At 48.8% G+C, this 17402-nt stretch overlaps 1 protein-coding gene across 2 annotated transcripts in view; it reads left to right on the top strand.

Annotated features, from left to right (window-relative positions):
- The window catches only part of Itgb5 (integrin subunit beta 5), a 117325-nt gene that overhangs the window by 76425 nt on the left and 23498 nt on the right, over positions 1 to 17402 (top strand). For both annotated transcript variants that reach the window (XM_059277248.1, XM_059277247.1), the window contains exons 9-10: positions 3118 to 3252; positions 10955 to 11384. In XM_059277248.1, coding sequence (XP_059133231.1) covers positions 3118 to 3252; positions 10955 to 11384 — 565 coding nt within the window. The remainder of the gene's footprint in view (positions 1 to 3117; positions 3253 to 10954; positions 11385 to 17402) is intronic.

The raw sequence follows: 17402 nt of genomic DNA, 5'->3' as shown, positions 1-17402 counted from the left end.
AAATAACTAATCGCATTCAGTGGAAGAGGATGATGTGTGTTGAGTAGCACTTTTGTGACCTGGGGCCAATTAAGGAATGGCACTTTGAAGAGGAAGCAGCTTTTAGAGGGATAGTATTTTTAGAGTTGTAGAAACACATCTCGACAGTTTGTTGCAGAGAAAGACTAGCTTTTGTGGAGTTTTTTCAGCAAGCTGTGAATGTGTTGGGCAAACTGCATATTTCATGTATTCAAGCTTAGCACCGCATGCTGGAGTTAGCAAGTAAGGGGGGTGGGGTGGGGGGGTGGGAAACCCACAAAAGCAAACGGCACTTTGGCTTGCTCTTCCTGGGGCAGCTTGGCTCTGTGTCTCTCAGAGTGAGTCCTGCTGTCTGTATTACAAACAGATTTTTTTTTTTAATGTCTGATAAAATATGACTTCTAAATAAAACCAGTTACATCATTTGGCCTCGGTTTCTAAAGTAACATCTTTCATAGACTTTTGAGACAGGGTTTCATTATGTAGCCCTGGCTGGCCTAGAACGTGCTGTGAAGACCAGGCTGGCTCCTGCTCCTGGAGATCCACCTAACTCTCTCCTAAGTGCTGGGATTAAAGGTGTGTGTCAATCACACTTGGCTATTACTTAGAGATTTTTTTTAAGGGCAATTTGTGCGTGCGTGCGTGCGTGCGTGCGTGCGTGCGTGTGTGTGTGTGTGTGTGTGTGTGTATACACACATGCGTATGTATGTATACTCATAATATTTGTATTCTTTGATATTTCATACATGTATACAATGTACTTAGGTCTTTCTCTGTGTGGCCCTAGCCCGTAGCATCTCCTGTAAAATCTCCTCAGTGAAGGGTAGGATCTCCGAACCCCTCTTCCATGGTCCAGAATTATGATCTGCGTGGTTTTGTGCAGACAACCACAATTGCCTTGGGTTTGTGAGTGCAATGGCCGTGTGATGTCCAGAAGACAACACTTCACAACACTCTTCCCCATCCTCTGGCTCTCACGTCCTTTCTGCTCCCTCTTCTGTGACGTTCTCTGAGCCTTGAGGGGGTGAAAGGGTGAGCACTCACTGTCAGTAATTCTCAACACCTGAACAGTTGTGAGTCCGTGTCATCTGCCGCCCCCTACGGAAGAAACTTCCCTGGCCAAGTGTGAGCGCAGCACTTATTATTTACAGCTGTGAACGTAAACACTGAGAAGGCAGTGTAACAGCGTGATCATTTAGCAGAACGATAGCAGGGTCCCTACTGGCTACGGGCGGATTTTAAAAACCTAGAGGCATATAAAGCATTCCATAAACCTTGTATAAACCAAATACACCTGGATATCTAACACCCAGGTGAAAGGGCAGGTCACAGCTGGGCTTGTCACCTCATGCCTATAATTTCAGCACTTGGGAGCCCGAGGCAAGAGGATTACAGAGTTCACGGCCAGCCGAGGCTACGTAACAAGACCCTGTTTCAGAAACAAAAATATACAAAGAAAACACAGCCACAGAGCAACATGTCCATCACTGGGGAAGTCCCGTGTAGGCCTCCTCCTGTGACTGTCCCCCAAGGGTAGCCATTAGTTCTGCGTGCGGCTGAATTTCACACTCAACAGCTTGTCACTTAGAAGCAAGGATGCATTCTGAGAGACACATCCTCAGGCAGGTTCAGCCTTGTGCAAGGAAAGAGTATGTCACGTGTCAACCTAGATGGTGTGATGTACCGCATGTCTTGGCTATCTGCTGTTGCCTTTCACGCCTAGACTACAAACCTGTGAGGAAGGCACGTACTGAACACTGCGGGCAATTGTAGCCATGGTGACCGCTGTGTCCCTGGACATACAGAAGACAGATTAACTGCACCAGGTGATGGGACAGTTCCAGCTCCCGTAATCTCATGGGGCCACCATTATATATGATATTCCGTGGACCAGGGTATCTCTACGAGAGAATACATACAGTGTGTCTGGCTTCTTTTCAGCCACATTATACTCTTCCGGGTCTTTCCACACAGTTGCATTTGATTCATCGTCACTATTATAGGTGCTCTGCTCTGTGGATCTACTTCAGTCTACTTCAGTCGATTCTACTGTTGGGGGGCTTTTGATCGGTCTCCAGATTCTTGCTCTTAAATTGCTATAGACATTCTTGCCCATGCCTCTCGGTGACCTGCACATTTCTGTTGTCTATAATCCTCGGGGGAAGCTAGGACTAAGATCAGCCTGAGTTTTAAAAGACATTACCTATTGCTCTTCCAAAAGCCTACTACACCAGCTTCCTCTCCAGCCAGCAGTGTGAAGACCCCAGCTCCACCCCCACCTTCCCAGTACACGCTACTTTCAGGCTTTCTCTTTCGTTTTTTTTCTCTTTCTTTCTTTCTTTCTTTCTTTCTTTCTTTCTTTCTTTCTTTCTTTCTTTCTTTCTTTCTCTTTTTCTTTTTCTTTCTTTCTCTGTCTTTCTTCCTCTCTCTCTCTCTCTCTCTCTCTCTCTCTCTCTCTCTCTCTCTCTCTCTCTGCTTTGACATATCATTTTTCCTTAGTTTCTGTTTCACTCGATGTCTTGAGAAGCTAGTCCAGAGAGAAGAGTGGATTCTTTGATAATGTAGTTTCAGACTCATACGGGATGGCTTCACCTAGTAAGGGATGAGTTTGAGTGTGAAGAAAGGCGGGGTGGGTCCTGGATGAACTGACTTTGCAGGATAGTGAGGAGCTAGCCTGGGGCAAGACAGGAGAAGAGATGTTGAACAAAGGGCTGCTGTCCTGAGCATGCATGCATGCCTGTGTGTGCACATATAAGCCCCAAACCTACAGAGCGAATGGCTAGATTTCAGTAACTGTGTACCTGAAGCCGACGATGGGGCTGAGAGGTGATTCTGAAGAGGAAAACAGGATACAGAGCAAAAGCCTTTTGAGGGAGATAGTATCATTTGACAGATGGACCATTATCAACTATCCCAAACTCTCAGAGGGAGGCCCCAAGCCAGGTCTACCAAGATGGTGTGTGGGAAGTCTCCTGTCTCTCACTTGGCTTGAGCCTTCCTAAGTTAAAAGAAACTGTGTGGCATGAGAAAGCCGCTGTGGAGAGCACCTCACTGTGGCTGTCACTAAATACTGAGGCTTCCTTTTCTCCCTTTGTTCAGAGCATCCGGTCTAAAGTGGAGCTGTCAGTCTGGGATCAGCCGGAAGACCTTAATCTCTTCTTCACCGCGACCTGCCAGGATGGTATATCCTACCCTGGTCAGAGGAAGTGCGAGGGTCTGAAGATCGGGGACACGGTAAGTGTTCAGCCCTACTATATATGAGTTCTTGTTCCCCTGGGTAATTAGTCTCTGGTTCTGATAAATTTTATAGCTTCCTGGAGTCCTCTGGAGGCTTGTGTTCTGCCTCCTCGTTCAGCATCCTTCCAAGGCTGCTGTGAATTTTGTGTGACAGCTCCAGTCCATAGACCCTCTCAGTGCACTGCCACCTGAGGGTCCTCAGTGAAACCGGGCCCTTGGTGCTTTGCCCATTATTGTCTTAGCTTGACAGGGATGCAATCAGGTGGAAGAGTATAGAATCTTCTGGGCACTAATGCCAGCCAGCATAATAATAAGCCAGCTTTTCCTGCCCCAGGAAGACCTGGGAATATCTCCATACATGTAGCTGGGACATTCTAGGCTCTTTTCTGTAGTTGTAATTTTCTTTGGGCTTCCAACCAGCTCCCAAATAAAGACACAGAGACTTATTAATTATGAATGCTCAGCCTTAACTCAGGCTTGTCCCATTAGTTCTTTTAACTTAATTTAACCTCTTTCTATTTGTCTATGTTTTGCCTCGGGGCTTTTTACCTTTCTTTCATTCTGTATGTCCTACTTTCCTGCTTCCTCTGTGTCTGGCTGGCCCCTGGCATCTCCTGGCATTTCTTTTTCTTTCTTCTCCAAGCCCAAATTTCTCCTCTTACTTATTCTCCCTGCCTGGAGGAAGCATGCTTTCTATAAGGGATGGTTTGACCAAGACTCAGGACATATGTTTTCTCCTTGGTTTATTTACCACTGGGAGACCTGCTCATCAAATGGAGCAGGTCATAGAGCTGTAGCAAACAGTGTATCTTATAAAACAGGAAAAACGAAGATAAGATTGTTTTAAAAACTAAGTTATGTGTTGTTTGTTTTTGCTCTTTTGTGGGTCCTGCCACTCAGGTCCTAAATAAATCACACACAGAGGCTTATTCTTAATTATAAATGCCCGGCCTTAGCTTGGCTTGTTTCTTGCCAGCATTTCTTAACTTAAATTATCCTGGCTACCTTTTGCCTCTGGGCTTTTACCTTTCTCTATTTTTGTATACCTTTCTTTTTTTATTCCTTGGCTTGCTGTGTAGCTGGGTGACTGGCCCCTGATATCCTCCTTCTCCACCTACTTCTTCCTCCTCTCCCAGATTTCTCCTTCTATATATTCTCTCTGCCTGCCAGTCCTGCCTATCCTTTCTCCTGCCTTGCTATTGGCCATTTAGTTCTTCATTAGACCATCAGGTATTTTAGACAGGCAAAGTAACACAGCTTCACAGAGTTAAACAAATGCAACATAGACAAAAGTAACACCCCTTAAAATAATATTCTACAGCAGTTATGATTAATTAGTTAATTATAATTAGTATCTTATATTTAGTTTAGAGTATTAATAGGATAGAGGGAATGTGGTTTAATAGTACTTTTTGTTTTGTTTGTATTTTAAGATAGGATCTCATGTGCGCCATGAGTTCTGGGCTACACAGTGAGACTCTCTAAAAAAAAAACACAAATGTCGTGCTAAGGGCCAGTGAGGCGGCTCAGAGGGTCAAAGCACTTGTTGCTAAGCCTGATGGACCACTTGAATTCTGTCCCTGGGACTCACATTGTAGAAAGAGAGAACCCACTCTGCAAATTATCTTCTGACCTACACATATGTACCATGTCAGGTGTGCTCCCCATGAGATCCCTTACTCTACCAAAATAAGGAAATATATTATAAAAATGCTTAATAGTGTGCCAATTGAGACTGTGTTAATAGAAGATCTTTGGAACCCCAGGTGCCAAAGGTAATGGTGCCATTCTTCAGGTCACACTGCTTGTGGTGTTAGGGTGGAGTCTTTTTAGAAGGTGCCTTTACCCACTGAGCCATCTAGCTGGCTCCTGATTTCTGTCTCTTACAGCACCTTTTCAGTTAGCTGTATTTCTCCATGTTAATGTGTGAAAATCTGGGGCTCGAAGGGGAGCCGGAGAAACTGGCCCCAGGTCTCACTGCTGGTGAGCAGCAGGCAGCAGGACCCAAATCACTAACAATACCCCAGGCTAGGCCTTCTCTGTAGACCTCAGGCACCGTGGAGTAAAGGTCATGGGTGGGGGTCATGGCCACTTCACTCCTACCCACTTGTGTACAGCTCTCAGTTTGTTTGGCTGGGAGAGCTCAGGAAATCAAATGTTGTCTAGAAGTCAGAAAAAAGGATTTTAAATGGAAATTCTCCTCAACACTGAGAAATCTCTGTTGTAATGGGATGATTTTTCAGAGCATTTGAAACACTAAGAAAGACACTGTTTTCCCCACACCAGTTGCCCTTGGCCCGTCTTTCTTTGGGATCCAGTGGCCACAGCCCTATGGAAATAGCACCAGGTCCTCAGGCAAGCCTCCGCTGGCCCTTTGTCTTCTGTCTGTCCCAGTATTGTCTCCATGTCCAGGGGCCACAGTCACATGGCGCCTCTGGCAAGAGCTGTGTGGGTTTTGTTGTCTGGGTATAGATGGCCACACAGAGCTGCTCTTTTTCTGATCTGGGTGTGTCGCTGTCCACTAGGGTCATGCAGATCATGAGGGAAGATCTTTCTGGAGTGTTTGAGTCGGGTGCAGTGAAATGTGAGGTCTGAAAATGAAGAATCTTAAGGGGCAGCCAGCCGGGCGTGGTGGCACACACCTTTGGTAGCACTCAGGAGGCAGAGGTGGGTGGATCTCTGTGAGTTCAAGGCCAGTCCGCGCTACAAAATGAGTTCTAGGACAGCTAAGGCTATTTCGCAGAGAAACCTTGTCTTGAAAAACCATTTCAAAAAAAGAAGAATTTTAAGGGGCTAGAGAGATGGGTTAAGGTTAAAGGTGCATATTGCTCCTGTAGAGGACCTCAGTTCAGTCCCTAGCCACCTACATTGGTTGGCTTGCAGCTACCCATAACTCCTGCTCCCAGGGACCCAGTGCCATCTTTTGGAGTCGGAAGGAACCTGCCTCACAGCCAGCCCTGTAGTAGCTGGTGGCCTGAATTCTTTTTTACTACGTGTGGGGGGGCCTGCCCTTCCTCCCATTTGTGAGACCAAGTTGGGGGTGGGGGGATACACTTCCAAACAGCATCCCTGTGATCTTAAGAGGCCTCTGAAGACAGGCTCTCCGTTCCTTGTCCCGGCTGAACCATGCTCTCCCAAGAGTCCACAGCTGAGTTTTGGCAGCCAGGTGTGCCACTCGGTGCTTATCACAGGTATGTTCCCGCTTGCTGGCGAACCTACTGTTCACTGCACTGAAACCTATTGTTTCGTACATCTTTATGTGCCTGGATTCTGCCCACCCTGGCTGTAGAGATGAGGATTTAGGGATGTAGAGTCCAGTGGATGATGTAAATGAAGCTTCTCTGTGACCAAGGTGGCACATCGCTAAAGGAACCTCAAGGAAGAAGGGTCTGGCCGCAAAGAGGGGGAGGCCATTAGAGCAGAGACACAGAGGGAAGTGGGGTCTCCCATGGGTGGGAACCCCCGTTTATAAGGCAGAGGGGGAGATGAATTTGCTAGGGAGTGAAGAACACCACCCTTTGTGGTGGGGGATCAGAGAGCAGCCGAGTTTGATGGCTGTGCAGTTGAGGAATAGGTTGGGGAGTAAAGAACAGTAGCTGGCCACACTGGTAGGACACATGTGTCAATCATAAGGGCCTGGCCACTCCTCGGGAGTAGGTTCTTTTCTGGGTGTCACAGTTAGGAAGGCTAAGGGACATGTTAGGGAATGGTGGCAGAGTCTGACCAAAGGCTGTGGGACTCTAGGAGTTAGGAAAACAGTTATGCTGTCAGCGGGGACTTTAGGGTCTAGCCTGGGGGTAACAGTGCATCCTGTTGGGTCGGGGGTATGTGTGTGTGTGTGTGTGTGTGTGTGTGCAGCATTGGGATAGGTGGGCTACGTAGATCTCACTTATAATAGCAGCATCCTGGGAAGGTGAGGGAGAGGCAGGCAGTGGCTTATGGTCACTTCCAAACGCAGGTGGTTTAGTGACCAAGAAGCAGGAGATGTGGCAGGAGGTGAGGCAAGCGTGTCCTGAAAGAGAAATCATCCTGAGGTTACAGCCTGAAGCCTTGAATCTGGTGAGAGTCCCTCACTAAGTTCTTAGGTGGCCCCTGTCCATTCACCAACAAGCCTGACTGAGTTGACCTACACCCTGGGAACTGGTGTTCTTAGGAACCAGCTTTGACAAATCAGAATGCAAGTGACCGACTGTCCAGCTAGCGTTAGCACCCGGCACAAGGGGCCCAGTGAGCCATGTCACAGCCTTCTCCTAGCGTGTCCCCCAGTCCCCTGTTCTTGTCCACCCCTCTTGGCCCTGAACTTGGGGCCCACCTCAGTCTTTTGTTTCATTAAGATCTGAGTGGACTTGGCATCTGCAGAACCCTGGAGTTGGGGGTTTTGTGTGGGGTTTGGGCAACCCTTTTGAGAGGGTGGGCTCCCCCATTGGAGAGCCGGGAACATTCCATTGAGGTTAAATCACCAGTCTGGCCAGGATGGCTGCCGCATCTGTGACCTTCCTCTAGACTGAGTCAAGATCTGGGGACCCTCAGTATCAGTGCTTATCCCGAGAACTCGGTTACTAAGGGAGGGAAACCAAGCAATTGTCTTCCAGTACCTTTTAGCCTTCTGGGTTCCTTGCTAATACAGCAGGGAAACTGAGCTTTAAGGACGGGGACACTAAACAGATCTGCTTACTGTTCCCGACCATGCTTTTGAGAGCATTCCTGTGTCTAGCAGGAGCCAAGACCCATGGCTGGAACAGACAATGCTTCTCGCTGGTTATTAGACAGCTTGCTGCAGGCCAGGCAGATAGTACCTCTGGATGGAAGCCTTAACTGAGGAGGCCTTGGGACCCTGCTGGGGAGTCAAACCCTCTTGACTTCTCAGCTGGGCAGACAGTGCTAGTTGCCATGTCCTGGCTCCAACTCCCAGACTCCCGACACTTCCACTTACCCTGGCACGTGTGGGCAAGGCTAAAGAGTCTCAGTCTCTCTTACTCTGTCTCTGTCTCTGTCTGTCTCTCTCTGTCTGTCTCTGTCTCTGTCTCTCTTTCTCTCTTTCTCTCTCTCTCTCTCTCTCTCTCTCTCTCTCTCTCTCTCTCTCTCTCTTCCCCTCCCTCCCTTTCTTCCTCCCTCCTTGGTTTCTCCCTTGACAAAGGTAGGTTGTGTTCACCAGTCTCTCAATAGCGGAGTCCCGCTGGCCCTTGCGGCAGGCCATTCCTTTGCAGTCTGCTGAACTCCTGATCTCCAGCTCTTCATTGACCAGGCACGTGCGAGTCACTAGGAAGGAATGACATCAGCCTCCCAGAGTCTCTGCTTCTCTGCATTCTTCATGGCCCCATAGATAACTTTGCTCAGCCTCAGCCCCCAAACCCTGCCTGTGTGCAAGCTCAGCACATTCCCAGCCCCAGGCAGAAAGCTTTGGAGAAGTCTGTGACAATCACTTTGGGGGTCACCATCATGCTGTCTCTACCTTGAGCCAGGCTGCCCTTCTCTCTACCCAGATCTTTGCATGAGCATCCACCCTGTTCCCCTTTCTAGGAGGCGATGTGCTGGGAGAATTCAGGCCTGTCCTAAGTGAGCACAAACCCCACCGGCTAAGTAACCAGACAAGTTCTCGATCCTTTCACCACCATTGATTCCCTTGAAGGGAAGACAGCTGCTTCTGGGGTGTATGAAAAGGGTACTTGTGGTAATGCTCACAGCTGTGCCTATGCACTGTCATCAACAGATTTCAATGTATGTAGACCAACCCCCACACCCCCACCCCCACACCCCTGCCACTGCCGCCATCTTGTTTCCTTTCCTTGAGTGACCCTGGACTATGGAACTCAGGTTTGAACTTGTCAGTCACCCCCTTCTTCCCTCTCCCCACCCTATATAAAGATAATGGATGCGATGGGGTTAGCCTTGTCTGCAGCTGGTTTAGTCCCCCTTCTGTCTTCTGACTCTGGGCTTCTGGACATACTCCTCAGCTCACCTGTCTAAAAGTACCCCATGTTAAATGTCATGATTGATGCTGAGCCCTGGGTGGTTGTTGTCAAGACCTCTGTGGTATGCTGGCAAGCCGAACTCAGGCCTGTCTTGCTCAGTATCACTACCCTGAATGTCCCCAGATGCCACAGAATCCAGGAAGAGGCCTTGTAGAAATAATGCTTAGAAACAAATATTTACAGTGCTCACAAAATGAACATTATCACAAGTGCCCACCAAAGCAGGCTATTGATGACCTGTTAAAGGTTGGCTTACAGGGATACCCAGCCCGTCCTGAACCTCGGAATGATCTAAGGGGTCTTGGGAAATAAAGACACTGGCCCAGATAGAAGGGTCCACTTGGAGGAGTGGCCAGGCACGCCTGCTTGAGGACGGGGGTCCCCTCTTCCACAGGAGTGCATCTCGGTGAGGTTCCTTCACCATTCACTGACCGTCTGCATTTCTGTGGACTCATCGGGGCTTGTTCTGAGGTACCACTGGCGTGGTTCCATCTCCACACAGCTCCTTCCTCTGAGGAGGGAGGGGCAGACTAGGTATGGTGTCACGGCCTTAAATCCTGGAAGAGTAAAGTAAGCCTCCTCCTAGTTTCTTTTCCCCCCCAGGCTTGTGAGCAGCTGACAGACATGGCTCCTGTGCTGTCACCTGTCACCCTGCTAGGGCCACCTTGCTGTTGAGTCCCAAGGCAGCCTTTAAGAAACTCTGCCCAGCCGGGCGGTGGTGGTGGTACACACCTTTAATCCCAGCACTCGGGAGGCCAAGCCAGGTGAAGTTGAGGCCAGCCTGGTCTAACAGAGTGAGGTCCAGGACAGGCTCCAAAGCTACACAGAGAAATCCTGTCTCGAAAAACAAAAAAACCAAAAAAAACTCTTCCCTAATTTTTTTTTTTTTTTGGTTTTTTTTTTTTTTGTTTGTTTTTTTTTGGTTTTTTTTCAAGTGCCCCTGTGTGTGATAGCTCTTCAGGAAGCGAGTGTCCTTTACAGCCTCAGGACTGTGGGCTGATGGGGCAAGAGAGAGCTGTGAGAACCATGCTTGCAGGGAACTAAGGCTGGAATGTGAGAGGGACTTTCAAGTGTGGCATCCCGGCTCTTCTCCGACTGAGAGGGAAACCTCTTTCCTGTGGGTCAGGTGGCTGCTCTGTGCCCTGCAGCTCATGCCACGGGGTGCCACCGTACCCCAGCATCTGGCCCAGTGCCGGGCATAGGCAGTAAATGTTGGTTGAATGAATGACTTTTGAGAGGGGCAGAGACGTGTGTGCAGCAGTGGGGGTACCATGAGGATGGGATATAGGAGATAAAGGGGAGACCAAGAGCCATGTAAACCTTACTCCTCCTGCATCTCTTCACAGCCTCTCTCCCCAGGGTCTTAAAGATGATGAGAATGGACATTAAAGACCCACCACATCCAGGGGTTGGGGATTTAGCTCAGTGGTAGAGCGCTTGCCTAGCAAGCACAAGGCCCTGGGTTCGGCCCTCAGCTCCGGAGGAAGCGGGGGTGGGGGGGGATGGGACACAAAAAACAAACAAACAAAAAGACCCATGCCCGATTCCTGTTGAACATTAGCATAACCAACTGCTCTTCTCCATAAAGTACCTGGGATTGTTGACCCTCCCTGCCTCTTCCTATCAGGGGTCCCACTTGTGTGTACATAAGGGATGTATGCGACCATGCCCCCGGGGGATGGGAGCCCTGGCTTGCTATGGCTATGATGTTCTCTCCTTCTACCCAGGCGTCCTTTGAAGTGTCCGTGGAGGCCCGGAGCTGCCCCGGCAGACACACGGCACAAGCTTTCACCCTGCGGCCCGTGGGCTTCCGGGACAGTCTGCAGGTGGAGGTCACCTACAACTGCACCTGTGGCTGCAGCGTGGGGCTGGAGCCCAGCAGTGCCAGATGCAGTGGGAACGGAACGTACGTCTGTGGGCTGTGCGAATGTGACCCCAGTTACCTGGGCACCAGATGCGAGTGCCAGGAGGGGGAGAACCAGAGCGGGTACCAGAACCTGTGCCGAGAGGCAGAAGGCAAGCCCCTGTGCAGTGGCCGAGGGGAGTGCAGCTGCAACCAGTGCTCCTGCTTTGAGAGTGAGTTCGGGAGGATCTACGGGCCCTTCTGCGAGTGTGACAGCTTTTCCTGCGCCAGGAACAAGGGCGTCCTGTGCTCAGGTAGGTCTCCGGCCACACCACCTTTGCTCTGAGCCAGAACGGGGCCTGGATGCTGTGTGGACCCAGATCCTTTTCAGCATGGCGGTAGAAAAGAGTCACGCCTGTGGCTGGCCTGGGAGAGACCAAGGGCAAACCCTGCCTGCCACTGGCACAGGGTGGGTGCCCTTGTGTGGAATATAGCATCAAGTCTGAGGGAGTCTGCTGTGGGTCAGTTCTGGCAGGACTCGCCTGCGTAGTGCATCTGGTGGGTGGGGCTTGGCCATGAAGGTAAAGCATGAAGTAGGGGTAGGGGACATGTGGTGGCGTGGCATTATGGGATGTTACCCATGGAAAGCACAAATGTGTAGATGTTAGAGGAGAGGCAGTTTCTTGTAAACAGAGCTCCTGTGAGACAGGTTTGAGCACACCTTGAGGATAGTGGAATTGAAACGTTCAAAATTGTTGTGTCAAGTGCAGGACATATGAGCGTCATAGATGAAGGTCTGTGGAAAGATTGGAAGCCATGTGTGAGCTCTGTGACAGAGACCATCCCATCACCAGAGTGATGACACATTGGTGTTAGCTGGATGCTTTTGTCTAGGTTCATAGAAAAAGCGGGCTCAGGAGCTGCAGGTGTGGCGTTGTGAGAAACGAGACTGAATGAAGTACTCAGCACGTGCCTGGCCCAGAAGGCCGACACTGGCTCCCGGATGGGTCAGAGCCATGCCCCTGGGAGCTGGCAGTGCCAGGCTTAGCCTGTGGGTCCTTGGGCTGTGTTTAAAAAGCTCCGCGTGGTGGGGTGGAGCTTCCACTCCGCTCAGCACAGTAGACGCACTGGCTGTATTAGTAGTATGTTAATGTGTTTTCCTCTTGCATCCGGAGCTGCATATAACCCTTGGGAATGTCTTTGCTCCAGAATGCTGCTCAGTCCGCGTTGCCCGGGAGCAGATCTACCCGTGCAAATCCATCTGCACAGTTTAATAGCCAGAAACTCCACTTGTCTTGGACATTGGTTTTCCCATCTCCAAAACTGGCCCAACATTGCTTGCTTCTGCCTTCCTTTAAGAATGGAAGGAGACGATATAAACAAGGAGCCCGAGTGGGCACAGAGCCTTACGGGCACAGCAGGGCAGTTGGTACAAGATGTGTGAGTAGACCTCTGAAGGGAAAACTTAACATTTGCCCTCATTTGCTGAGTGAATGCACTTTTTGACTCAGCCCCCATATCCCCGGTTCTGACTTACTATCTTACATTCTAGAGTTCTACCAAAGCAAGTGTCTGAAAGCCCCCTTCCCCCATCTAACCCTGTGACCCCAAGGCTCTCATGGGCCGTGGATTGAGAAATTAGAGGGGCACCAAGATCTGAAGCTCCCAGGCGAACAGTACAGCAGCTCACCAACTCCCTAAGATGGGGTGCCCTCCCCCCAACACACAAAAGTTACACTCAGCCCTTAAAGAGCACTTGGGAAATAGGAAGTTGATGGAGGGGTGGTCAGGTCGTCTGTGCTCTGTGGTGAGCAGGATTGATAGGGCCATCTGGTTAACCCATCAAGGGGCTTTTTCCTCCCTCACTATTTCACATGCCCCCCCTCACCCCCACCCTCTGTGTTGTCAAGAGAACTGCTTTTCAAGAAAGCGGATGGTTTATTCTTCCGTCTAGAATGTACTGATTGGTAGACAGCGACGTTTAAAATCATCCATGCTTTCATCTCTCTGAGAATTTTTTCTCTAAGTTAGCATCTGTGTCTGGATGTGATTCTGTGTCTTCTCACTCACCTTCCCTCTCCTCCGGATTACTTTAGTAAATTGCTGATTAGAACATTCTTGACTCTTCATTGTACATCCAGCTAGATCTTCCAACCCTTCACTGTAAAAGCCACACTAGTTGAAACGTGAAAGCTCTCCCGGGTTTCCTGGAGAGAGGGGTTTCTGCTCTTAGGTCATTGTTGGATTTGTTCATTTAAGACGAGCTTGAAGTAAGCGTGGTTCCAGACGGGGCTTCAATGCCACACGCTCCTGCAGGGAGGGCTACCTCATGCTTCTTGTCTCTCAGACCATTTGGCTCCTTCTGGACACAGCTGAGTGGTGCCGAGCAGTTCCTTCCCCCAGTTCTGGGTACCCTGGTCATCCCGAGCTTCCATTCTGGAGCTGCACACATTGGTTTAGGTTCTTGGGGGTGGCTGCTCTGTTGGGGTTTTCGTGGGAGAGAAAGCCTATTTCTAAGCACTCTGCTCCTGAAGCTGCTGACTCAGGCTCTCAAACCATCAACCTCAGCATTCTCTGGCACTTCTCCTTACCCCTGGCCCCTGCAGCCCATCCCGGAAGTGGGTCATGTGGTTGAGGTCTGTCTTGCGGGGAGGGGCTGGGCGATATACTGGGCTGCTGAGACTGTCAGGGCCAGGATCCATGGGGACACCCAGATAGCCTCCTTCCACTTATCTGGCTCTTCCCCTGCAGCCTTTTTTTGCAGCCCTTGACCCCTACTGAGAGACAGGAGGAGGGAAAATGCAAGAGACTTCGGGTTTGGGATAGATTTTCCATCATCAAAATGAGCAGTAAAGAGAGGGAGGCCGGGTCTGGAAGCACGTGAGCAGTTGTTACTGTTCTTGTGACGCGTCATCACGGGACTGCATGTGCGCCCAGGACTCTCGCTGTGCCTCTCCTCTGGTCTCTAGAAGCAGCAATTTACAGAATAGTCCTGTCTGTCCCTAAACCATTTCCATGTGTAACGGGAGTTTTATGAGGCCCTTGGGAGGCCTTCTATTCTTCTGATTCTTGGAAAGGGTTGACCCTTCACAGTTGAGAAGAGGTCTGGGTCTCTTCAGTTATTTTTTAATGCAGTAGAAGAGGCTCACTCAGGCTTTGTGCTTCTTAGTCATCTCCTGGGCTCTAGGTCACTCTTTTATATGAAGCGGTTGAGATTTTACATTTAATAATCTGATGGCCAGCCTACCTCTTGGGTCTCATAGAATGAGAAATTTGAAATCAAACCTTTTTGGTCTTATGACTGTGAGGACCCCAAAGTACATTATAATAGGGTTGTATAATTCACACGCCACCTTTGTTATGTGGTAGATAATGAGAGCCCAAAGGAAACCTCTAGGTCTTTCCCAGAGATGGAAAATGGAATATGACACTCAAGGCCAGAGGCAGCATCCAAGAACAGATCCTGGGTCTGCTGACAGGTCTCAGGTAGACTTAACACAGTTCTTCAGGCCTCTGTAGCTAAAAAGACTCCTGCAATTAAGGCTCAGCTCTTGGTTTCTAGCTTCTTAGCAAATGAAACACCATCCATGACAACATGATTCAGGTATGTCTAAAAGTATTTCTCAATTCACAGAGCTTAAGTAGGGCTTCCAAATATAGCCTGTAAGGACAGCTAGTTTACATTTAAAAAATAAAAAGGTAGGTTTGAGGGTGAGTGGCCGAAGCATGGAGAAGGGGACAGTAGTGGGAACTATTTTTCCTCTTAAAGTAGCAGAGTCAGGGTTTGCAGACTGGCAGGTAAACTCGGGAGACTGGTGTGGGAAGCCAGCTCCCACCCTTTAAAGGGTTCCTATGAGGAAGAGAAGGGAATAAAAAAATATTAGCTGGAAAAATAGCAAAGAGGAGAAAGATAGAAACACTGGATAGCTTCGGGAGGACCTAGATCAAAACCCAACAGCCCCTTCTGCCTCTTCAAAAGGACTTTTGCCAAGGAGTGGGGTAAAAGACCTCCCCCTTGCTAGATCAAAGCAAGCCGCACAGCCAAGTGCAGACCCTTCCAAACACCTGGTAACCACGCCTGTGGTCAGATCATCCCCTTATGCAACCGTGCTAGGTAAAGCAAGCTCAGATTCTTGGACTTTGAGTAAGTTCTCTTTAGGAAACCTCTGTGGGTCTCCACAGAGTGAGTAAAAAAATAAGACTCAAGTAAGTGGAGCTTAAATGTAAAGGGCTTTAAAGGCCAAGAAAAGAGTTACTGTGTAGTTAGTTCATGGGTAGTAGATGTGCGTGGCATGCCTACCACCAACCACCTCTCCCATCTGCTCTTGTCTCTGACCTGGGGCCAGAACCCAGGGTTTATCAGGTCCCTCCCTCTTCTCCGGGTCCTTACCAACTACTGCCCAGAAACAGGGCGTCAGTCTTAGCCACCACTGGTTGTGAGGGGCATGCACTGATACTGACCTGAATGGAGTCTTCTGGGAGGAGCATCCTGAGAGGCTTCCCCGTCTCTGTGCCAGCCGGCTACAGAGTCATCTCTGTAGGCAAATCAGATGCATGTGCATGCATGCACCTGCATGAGGCCCTCCTGCCTACAAAATGACGTCACTATGACTTCAGCCCTATCTCTTCATTCTCATCTGCCATGCATGGAAATTGGATCACAAACTGTTGGCCCCAGATAGGAAGTATTTAGTGACACACCCCTAGTGTCTGTGGTTCTTGATCACTCCTTAATGTGTCTTGAAATTAGCTATCAACATACTATTTCCCCCCTCATCCCCACCAGCTTCACTATGAATTCAAGGAGGTGTTTACTCTCAGCCATCAGAAAGACCCAGAGCCATACTATAAATGATAAATAGATAGAGGGTGATCAGAAATGTCAGAGCCGGGCGTGAGGTTGCACACCTTTAATCCTGCCACTCAGGCAGAGGCAAGTAACTGTGAGTTAAGGCCAGGTTGGTCTACATGGCAAGTTCCAGACCATCCAGACCTACCATAATAGACCCTGTCTCTTCAAAAATATATTGTTTGTTTATTTAATTTTATGTGTGTGTGCCTGTGTATGTGCATTGGGTTCCCTGGAACTGGAGTTATGTACAGTTGTGAGCTGACATGTGGATGCTGGGTCCTCTGCAGGAGCAGTAAGCCTTCTTAACCACTGAACCATCTCACCACCCACTAGAGAGTGACCCTGTCTTTAAAAAAAAGTATGGCTTGCCATTCTTACAGATTTCTTTAGAAATATATAATTTTCACACTCAAAATCAGTAGCCTGATGGCCATTCCTGAGGCTTTGGTCACCGCTGTATCCTCTGTGACTGCATTGCAATTTACATATTTTAGAAATTAACTTAAATACATTTACTACATATAATATGTAGCTTGTCTTTATGTGTGTGTTTTGGGAAGATTTTTTTTTTTCCTTCTGGGTTTTGCTTGCATTATTTCTAAGACAGGCTCTCGCCATGTGGCTGACCTGGAACTCAGCTCTCTCTGCCTCTGCCTCCCAGGTGCTAGGATTAAAAGCATGCATCACTACACCCAGACTCTGTAACTCTTAACAGGACCAACCCACATGCAGCTTCCATGACAAGTTCTTGAAGAGCACCTTTTCAATGAGCCAAGATTGAGGCATACTTAATCCTAAAAGGGCCCTCTGGATGGGATTGTCAGTGTTGTGGGCTTCATGTGGAAACTCCTAGAAAAATCAGAATTTTTTCACATATTTACTCTTGTTTGGAGAAACTCATTAATGGTTATATTAATATGCTACTGTCAGATATAAGAGTACATACATACAGAGACGTGTATGTGCTCACAGACACTCATAGACACACATTTTCAAGAAAAAGGACTCCTCTTCCCAAATGGAAAACATTAGGAACTCTAGTAGCTGCTTTCTCAGTCTCAGGGTCCAGGTAATCTGGGTCTCTCCTGCTGGAGTCAGCCAGCCTCTGGCAGTTTGTGCCTAGAGAAAGCTGTCTGGGAAAGTCAGAGCTGAGTGGTCATAACCTGGTGCTGCTAAGGACATGTCAGTGATGTCTCCCTCGGTGTCGTTTTGTTTTAGGCATGTTGCTACCTACCATTCAATAGGAATTCGTTATACATTATACATTGATCACCCCTATGCCAAGCATTATATTCTGCATGAATTTCTTAAGTTTTTGTTGCCTCTGGAATTTTCCACTGGGTTTGAAGAATGGGCATATAAAACATCGCAAGCTTCTCCCTGCATCTTCTGGATGTTTCTGTGAGTTTGAAAGATGAGAGGCGGGGGCGGGCAGGCCGTTCTGAGCACCTGCCTTGCTCTGTGGTCTGAGCTCAGCTCT

Source organism: Peromyscus eremicus, chromosome 12 (assembly GCF_949786415.1).
Source record: "Peromyscus eremicus chromosome 12, PerEre_H2_v1, whole genome shotgun sequence".
Lineage (NCBI taxonomy): Eukaryota > Metazoa > Chordata > Mammalia > Rodentia > Cricetidae > Peromyscus > Peromyscus eremicus.
The sequence above is the reverse complement of the archived record's forward strand: the minus strand, read 5'-3'. Positions and strand labels throughout refer to the sequence as shown.